General features: G+C 47.6%; 1 protein-coding gene across 12 annotated transcripts in view; it reads left to right on the forward strand.

Moving 5' to 3' along the window:
- DRP2 (dystrophin related protein 2) overlaps positions 1–4,159 on the forward strand; it is a 53,703-nt gene extending 49,544 nt beyond the window's left edge. For all 12 annotated transcript variants that reach the window (XM_013986299.3, XM_085007292.1, XM_085007294.1 and 9 more), the window contains one exon: positions 210–4,159. In XM_013986299.3, coding sequence (XP_013841753.2) covers positions 210–334 — 125 coding nt within the window. In that variant the 3' untranslated portion in view covers positions 335–4,159. The remainder of the gene's footprint in view (positions 1–209) is intronic.
- The last annotated feature ends 4,352 nt before the right edge of the window (positions 4,160–8,511 follow it).

The following is an 8,511-nucleotide window of genomic DNA, read 5'->3' on the forward strand; positions in this document are numbered from 1 at the left end:
GAGCTTAGGGTGGAGGAAGATTGACTTATTGACTGATTCCTTCATTTCTTTATTCCACAAATGTGTGCCCAACATCTCATGGGTACCTAGGTGCCTGGAAGATACAAATGCCATAGGTTTGCCCTTCAGCAGGCAGCGTCCTACTACAGCTCCTTGGCCTCACAAGGGAATCTCTAGGTCTCTTCCTAAATCTCTCTTTTCTAACTCAGATGATGTGGGGTCAAAGAGCCAAGATGTCAGCCTGTGCTTGGAGGACATCATGGAGAAGCTGCGCCATGCCTTCCCCAGCGTGCGAAGTTCTGATGTGACTGCCAACACCCTGCTGGCCTCTTGATGGAAACCAGATCCCCATCCCATAGTCCATGGTCCTCTCCCAGTTCTGGTCAAAGCCTTCCCTTGGCCTTCACCCAACCTTTCCAGTTCCCACTGGCCCCACACTCCTCAGCCAGAGTTATTCGAGCTCCAGGCAGCAGCAGGGATTTGGTGGTATGTGAGGTGGGTGTGTGGGGGCGGGGGATGGAGGGACATGATTCCTCTGACTCTGGAAATGTGCCCTTTAATCTTCAAGTCTGAGGCCAGTCCCTTAAATACACTTCTGTTGCAGCCCAGCCATTTTAATGGGGAGCAGTGAAGCTGCCTGGCAGAATGAAGCAGTGCCCATAGCCCCTTTCCATTCTCCATGGAATCATGGAGATGGGGGAGTGTAATGATACTAGGGCTCCAACATTAGGAATACACCGGAGTTAGCCCTACTCTCTGGCCCAACTCAGGGAGGCAAAAGGGTATCCCAAAGACACTCCCACCCCCAAAGTGCCCCTGAAAAATTCTGGGCAACATGTGTCATGTAGCTTCAGCTCGAGGGCATAGCTCTAGTCGTCCCGATGCTACATAGATGTTGTTTCCTCCTTCACTATCTTCAGTTTTGTCTGCCTTAGTCCCTGGCAGACCTTTCTCAAGGTTCATTTAGGTTCCTATTTTCACCTTACTTTGGGAAACATTAAAGAAATACTTATGGGCTTAGGTATTTTCCCCGGATCCTCTCCTGAAAAATCCCAGCATCCTGAGAGACCAGCTGGGTTGCATCCTGGGAACCCAGCTGAAGCCACCCTTGGCTCTTCTGAGTCGGCCCTCATAGCCCTGGTGGAGGGGCAGCAGCTGCTCAGCAAAGGGGGTCTTCTTCTTGGGTCAGGAAGGGGAAGCCACCCTCTAGACTGAAGGAGTGTTACTGCCCCACGCCCCTGCAGGTTGCGACCCTTCTTTCTTAGGCTGAGTCAGACAAGGTGGCTGACTGCCCCGCAGATAATCATAAGGCAGATGCAACAAGCCACCCAGAACAGTGGCCCTTCCTAGGAGCCACTGGCCACAGATCAGGGAGTTGGCCACCTCTGCGCAGACAACAGCAAAGCCTTCCTTTACGTAAAACTAGTGTCTCTAACTCTGGAAGGTGAACCCCATCCTCAAACTGAGTTAACTCTTCCTTTTATCCAGAAACTATTCAGAATAGATAGTGGGGGGTGGCATGGGGGTGGGGGGAGTGGGCTTGGGAACTTTAAACAAAGTCAGAGCCCATTTAAGCAGCTTTCTGTCAAAAGGAGCATTATAACTTAGCACCCCACAGTTGACTTAACTTGCCTCAGTTTATATGCATACATCCCTATCCTACATAGCTACTGGATGTCAGTACTTCCCTGGCCTCACTCACACATTAAATTCTAATACCTCTTGATGTAGTAATGTTCTTCCTTGCTCTTTGTTAGTCCCAGCCTCTGGTTGGACAGATAGATGCATCCTGGCTACTCCCCCAGGATGTCTCTCCATTCATGTTTGAGGTGAGCTGTCCTCAAGACCAAAACAACAGAAGCCTGTGGCCCCAGAGGAATCTAACAGGAAGAGTCCCTCTGTTCACTTCATTCATTCCAAATCTTGTTCCCTTGAGACCTGGGCCTCAGGTGAATTTTCCTGGGCTCCTCCAAACAATGGTTCAGGGGCCAAAAGAGAGCAAGTCCAAGGTCTACTCACCCCGTGTGGAAAGGGAGGAACAAATAGGCTTTTAGTAGCCCTTGCCAACTGAGACATCTTCCAGTTTCTGTCTGGCTCAGGGCCTTGAAGAAAGTAGCAGTTGCCACCAAGGTCAGGTGGGTATGAGATGGTTGGAGTGTCCTGTAACAATCAAGCAGTTGGCCAGTGGGTAGAACTGCTGAGAAATTAGATTTAGCTACTGCAGGGGAGGGAAGGCAGTGGCTTGGGTCCAGAAGCCTAGGATCGCCTCCTTCTAGAATCACCAGGGGGCACTAAGCCACAGGTTCAGGGTGTCAGGCTTCATCAGGACACTCTGCCTTAGTGCTCATGAGGTCCTGGGCAGGAGAACTGGTGATATATGGTGAGCAGGTGGCAGGTGGAGATCAAACACAGAGCCTTGGCATCAGGCAGCAGGGTTGAGGGGAGCCATATTTGTAGGAGCCTAGATTGTATGTAGGACTAGGAGAGAAGAAATTTGCTCTAGGACAGAGAGCTCAGGGTCTTTGAAGCATATGCCTACCTAAGCCTTAGGAGGGTAGATATTATGAAACAATCTGACCTGGAAAATTCTGGAAAATCCTTTCCATAACCCCCTCTCCACCTGGAAGCCCTTGGACTGTTGAAGGCCTGTGGCAATGATAGCGGGCCACAGTAGAGAAGATGTAGATCTTGTTATGTAGGATTTGTGCTGTAGGTGGACCAGAGCAGAAAGTTGAGAGTTGAATTCTCAGTCACCTGGTCACTGACACTTTGTGGTCCTGTGTTTACCTTGTTGCCTGAAGTGAGCATAGCGATGGAGGATCTAATGACAGTCATTGCAGCCCATGTGGGCAGTTTGTCTGCAGTGAGGTAAATGGATCTTTGGGCACTGCGAATTCAAATTAAGGCGGGATTTACTGAGATGTGTTGCATGTTAGACATCTGTCATGTATTGTGTCTCCTAGAGGTATTATGTGTCATGCTGTGTAGTTTATGGCCCCTGTACTGGAAGGGTGGGGAAGGGAGCCGTTGGGTAGGGAGCCTAACGAAAACCTCTGACTTGTGAGATTAGCATCAGTGATAAGGGATGTGAGTGTTTGCTGGGGTTGTTGTCAGTAGTATCAGGGAACAGTTAGGATTGATAGGTGATGAATTCTTGACAGAATCTGATAGAGGCCAAAAGGCCATTATGAGGGTGCATCTGCTCTTGGTGAGAGCAGAGTGGAGTCAGGTTGGGAAATTATTAGGAAGGCTGACTGGCTGGAGGATATCAGGCTGTTTGTTGTATGGTTCCCTAGAGAGAGTCCTACCCAGGAGGATATTTGCCCTTCCCTCCAGAATGGAAAAGCTGAAATCAAGGCCCCCAAGTGCCCATTTCTTTCAAAGTCCATGTAAATATTTGTTTATAGAGAAATCTTTGAGTTTGTTGTACTTTAGGAGCTGGGCTGGCAGGCCAATGTAATTAGAAAGCCTGAGGCCCAGCAGAGGCCAATCCTAGGAGATGTTTTCCTTCCAGATGAATTTAAGGAATACCCATGATGCCTGAAGTGTGTGTGTTTGGGATCCAGGCTCCATATTCAGCTGCGGGCTAGAGCATTCCTCGAGCAGACATTCTCAGTGGCAGACTCACAGCCTCAGAGGCCATTTCAGGCCAAGATTCTTTTCAAAGTTCCCTTGACGTAGGTGACAGATAACTAAAGAAAGTAGCCGCTCTGACACGAACAGTACTGGAGGAGAAAGTGGGGGCAGCTCTATCTCTGGGCTTTCCTGCCAAAATCTGGCCCTGAGAACAAAGGAATACTTCAGCTCCTTCTTACTCTTTGAACGCCAATGACTGTGGGAGAGGGCAGGGCTCAAGGCCAGGGCTCAGCTCCCAGCCTCCATCTCCGCCCACAGCTGCTGCATTTGGAGGGGCACCTGCTGAATGTCCTTGTTGTCCCCAGGGCTGTCTTGAGGCCAGACTGCTATGCTGCTTGCTGGCTGTAAGGACTGGTCATGAGGATGGGATTCAGGGAAGTGGCAAGGGTGGCTCACAAGTCTAGCAAGGTTTAGGATGAAGGGGCAGGGCTGGGAACAAACTGTTTAACTTTGCCACTCACTGTGGTGCTTTTCCCCTTCCCCTTCAATTCTGCTTTGAAAAGAATAAATTTGTATTTGTTTACTTTGGTTCCTCTGGTTATACCCTTTGACTCTGACACTCCACATCTTTCCCTCATTTGGGTGTGGGAGGAGAGGGTGGGTCCAGGAAGCCACAGGAACACTGCAAAACATAGGTGACCAGATGAGTCCAATACCCGAAGTACAAAAACATGAGAGCCTCACTAGCCCCGTCTGCCACTGTTACCTGGGGTGGCCACCCCTCAAAGCCCCACACAAGGCCCCAAATTAGCTAGTTAGCTACTCATGGGATGAGCTCCCTTTTCTTTTTTTTTTTTTTTTAGCTCTTCACCGCTACACCTGCAGTATATGGAAGTCCCTAGGCTAGGGGTTGAATTGGAGCCGCAGCTGCAGGCCTACACCACAGCCACAGCCACACCAGATCCGAGCTGCATCTGCAGCCTACATCAAAGCTTGCAGCAATGTTGGATCCTTAAGCCACTGAGTGAGGCCAGGGATCGAACCCACATTCTCAGAGACACCGTGTCAGGTTTTTAACCCACTGAGCCACAATGGGAACTCCAGGATGAGCTCTTTATAGCAAAGGTTCTTCAATGTCATCCTCAACAATCTGAGGTATTTTTCACTAGCTTAAAGCAATAAGAGAAAAATCTGGATAATGCAGTGAGTTTCTGTAAAGTTACATTTATTCAATTTAAAAGTCTATCCTTCATTCTGAGATTATGGCTATATATATTGCAGAGTGCTAAAAATGTTAAAACTTCCTAGGAATTGTTAGTAATATTTCTTTCTTTCTTTCTTTCTTTCTTTCTTTCTTTCTTTTTCTTTCTTTCTTTTTCTTTCTTTCTTTTTTTCTTCCTTCCTTCCTTCCTTTCTTTCTTTCAAGGCCGCACCCTCAGCATATGGAGGTTCCCAGGCTAGGGGTCGAATCAGAGGTATAGCCGCTTGCCTACACCATAACCACAGCAACATAGGATCCGAGCCACATCTGTGATCTGCACCACAGCTCACAGCAACGCTGAATCCTTAACCCACTGAGCAAGGCCAGGGATCGAACCTGAAACCTCATGGTTCCTAGTCGGATTTGTTTTTGCTGTACCACAACAGGAATTCCCCATGCTAGCTTTTTTTTAAAAATGCCATTTCTGGCAAAATAAAATCCTGTCGGTCCCTCTTTGCCACCACCAATTTTTCTTTTCTCACTGATCTATATAACATTACTGTCCAATAGAAATATAATGTGAGCCACACATGCAATTTTAAATTTTCTAGCAGCTATATTAAAAAGGTAAAGATAACCAGGCGAAGTTAGTTTTAATAAGATTTCATTAACCCAATATATCCAAAATATTCAACATGTAATCAGTACAAAACCTTTATTGAGATTTATATATATATATGTATATATATATGTATATATGTGTATATATGTATATATGTGTATATACGTATATACATATATTTATATATATATACATATATATATATTTTACTAAGTCTTAGAAACTATCAGAGTTCCTGTTGTGGCTCAGCCAGTTAAGAACCCGACATAGTGTCCATGAGGATTCGGGTTCGATCTCTGGTCTCGCTCAGTGGGTTCAGGATCTGGCATTGCCTCAAGCTGCGGCATAGATTGCAGATGCAGCTCAGGTCCGGAGCTGCTGTGATTGTGGTGTAGACCAGTAGCTGCAGCTCTGATTCGACCCCTAGCCTGGGCACTTCTGCATGTGGCAGGTGCAGCCCTAAAAAAGAAGAGAAAAAGAAAATCTATCAAGCAGGCTGATAGATTCAGCTGGTAAAGAAACAAGAAACCCACACAGATCCAGGCACTTTATTACTTATAGAAACAGCAAAAGCAAGGCCCACAATTGTACCCATTCCCTGTGTCCCTGTCCTATAGGATGACACTGGGACAAAAGGGACCAGAGGACATGCACCATGAATGGCGGGACACCGTGCTGCTGAGTACCAACCCCACACTGAGGCTAAGCAGCTCTGTGGCCTGCAGCTGGACCCTTTGGGGCAAAGGGGTGGCAGTGCAGCAGAAAGTCCCATGCCTCACCAGAATGAGGGAAGCAGATGAGAATATGCCGTGTGACAGCTTTCCTCAAAATAGAGAGGTGAATGAGAAACGGTCTTGTCACGAATTCTCAGGAGGCTGCCTTTCTTCCCAGGTTCCAGGAGAATCATGGGGCATCCTCCCTGGGGCCACCTAAAGTTGAGCCTTGCCTACCTGGCTTCTGTAGAGAGTGCGAGGTTGTCGGGGAGCCAGCACAGAGCAGTTCCCCTGCAGAAACCCAGTGCATGTTTTAGAGACACACCTTGGTTTGGACTAGCTGTGTGTCCAGTGTTCGAAAGCCCCATGTGGCTAGTGGATACCATATTGGAAGTGCAGTTCTGCAACACGTCAAAGTCAGAATCACTGGGTTGTAGAAAAGGAAAACTTCCTGAGGTATCACATGTTGTGTGTGTTGGGGAGGGAGGGCAGCAACAAGCCTTGGGTGACTGGAGGGCAGTGGGGAGGAAGTTCCGTGGGGTTGCAATGAGACGTGGTAGCAGAGGAATGGAAGGGCACTGCAGGTACACGCATGTGCTGCTGCCCCTTCTCCTGTTGTCTTTCCTCCCCCACTGCCTCTGAGCAGAACTCTGGCTGCTCTTGGGCTGCAGTTTAGGGACAGAGGCTGAACTAGGGCTCTTCTACCTCTCTCAGCCTTGGACGCCACTTGTGGCATATGTGCCACTCTCACTGGCCTGGGTTTCTCCAGCCAGGGTAGTTTGGGTTTCTGCCCCAGTCCCCTGCCAGCCTTCATCTGGAAAGGTCTATCTTCTTTTCAAATCCTGCCTCTTCTCCCAGCTTCTGCCTCTGACAATTCCTTTTCCATATTCTTTCTTCTCATCTTTTAAATTCTGGGTTTCTGTGTTTTTGGTTTTTTTTTTTTTTTTTTTTTTTTTTTTTTTTGGTCCTTTTAGGGCTGCATGGCGTATGGAGGTTCCCAGGCTAGGGGTTGAATCGGAGCTGTAGCCACAGGCCTACGCCACAGCCACAGCCACTCCAGATCCAAGCCTTGTCTGTGACCTACACCACAGCTCATGGCAATGCTGGATCCCCAATCCACTGAGCAAGGCCAGGGATTGAACCTGCAACCTTATGGTTCCTAGTCAGATGCATTTCCGCTGCGCCATGACAGGAAGTCCCTGTGGGTTTTTTTCTTCTTTTTTTTTTCTTTTCTGGCTGCCCCCACAGCATATATAAGTTCCCAGGCCAGGGATTGAATCTGAGCCAGAGCTGCGACCACAACGGCAACAGTACTGGATCCTTAACCCACTGTGCCAGGTCAGGGATCAAATCTGCGCCTCCACAGAGACAAGCCAGATAATAACCCAGTGCACCACAGTGGCGACTCCTAAATTCTGGGTTTCTGAAAAAAAAATTTTTTTTTAAACTATCTTGGGGAATTCTCACTGTGGCTCTGACTAGTATCCATGAGGTAGCGTGTTTGATCCCTGGCCTCGCTCAGTGGGTTAAGGATCTGGCCTTGCCATGAGCAGTGGTGTAGTTCACAGACACAGCTCAGATCCTCTGTAGGCCGGGAGCTGCAGCTCCGATTCAGCCCCTAGCCCAGGAACTTCCATATGCCTCATGTGCGGCCCTAAAAAGCAAAAGAATAAAATAAAATAAAAAATCATCTTGGTTTTCAGGTTGTACTCTAACTTCTCTCCTGATCTGGGCTTCATTTTGTTTGTCCTTGTCTCTCTCCCTTAGTCTCATTTCATTCCTGCATTTGTCCCCAGCATTCTTTCTGTCTTCATCCCTCCTCCATAGGCCCTGCCCATACATACTGACTTCCCCTTCTCTGCCCTTGGCTTATTACGTTCAACTTGGAATAGGAGCACTAAAAATGGCAGAGAAAACTTGACAGTTCATTTCCTATAGTGGTACCAACTTTATCAATTGGGATCAGACCTGGGTCTAGCCGGGCTACTTCCAGAAAACCTTCAGATGCCTCTTGGTGATAAGCATAATCAGCCTTGATTTCCAGATGAGGAAACAGAGGCTCCAAGAGGAGTAGGAACTTGCCCAAGGAAGGTAGCAGAGCCAGGATTCCAACCTTATGTCCCTTCCACCACAACATAATTCAACGAAAATATTGGAGCTGCCATTTTTTATCACTTCTCTGTACCTTCTCTTGAAATCCCAATGATGTATGGTGAATATGAGATGATTTGCTTAGTTCATTAGGAGTTATCCTAAGAGCTCTTTGGAAGGATGCCCCAATATTGACAGCATCTTTTGTTATTTCCTAATTGTGGAGTTTACTGCTTGTCTCACCAGTTTCCTTCTGGATATTAATATACTTATCATGGGAGCTGTTTAATAAAGTGATAGTAATCCAC

Source organism: Sus scrofa, chromosome X, assembly GCF_054392235.1.
Source record: "Sus scrofa isolate SSC_HxYL_T2T_F1_AM1 chromosome X, Sscrofa_HxYL_maternal_Yorkshire_Landrace_v2.0, whole genome shotgun sequence".
NCBI classification, from domain to species: Eukaryota; Metazoa; Chordata; class Mammalia; order Artiodactyla; family Suidae; genus Sus; species Sus scrofa.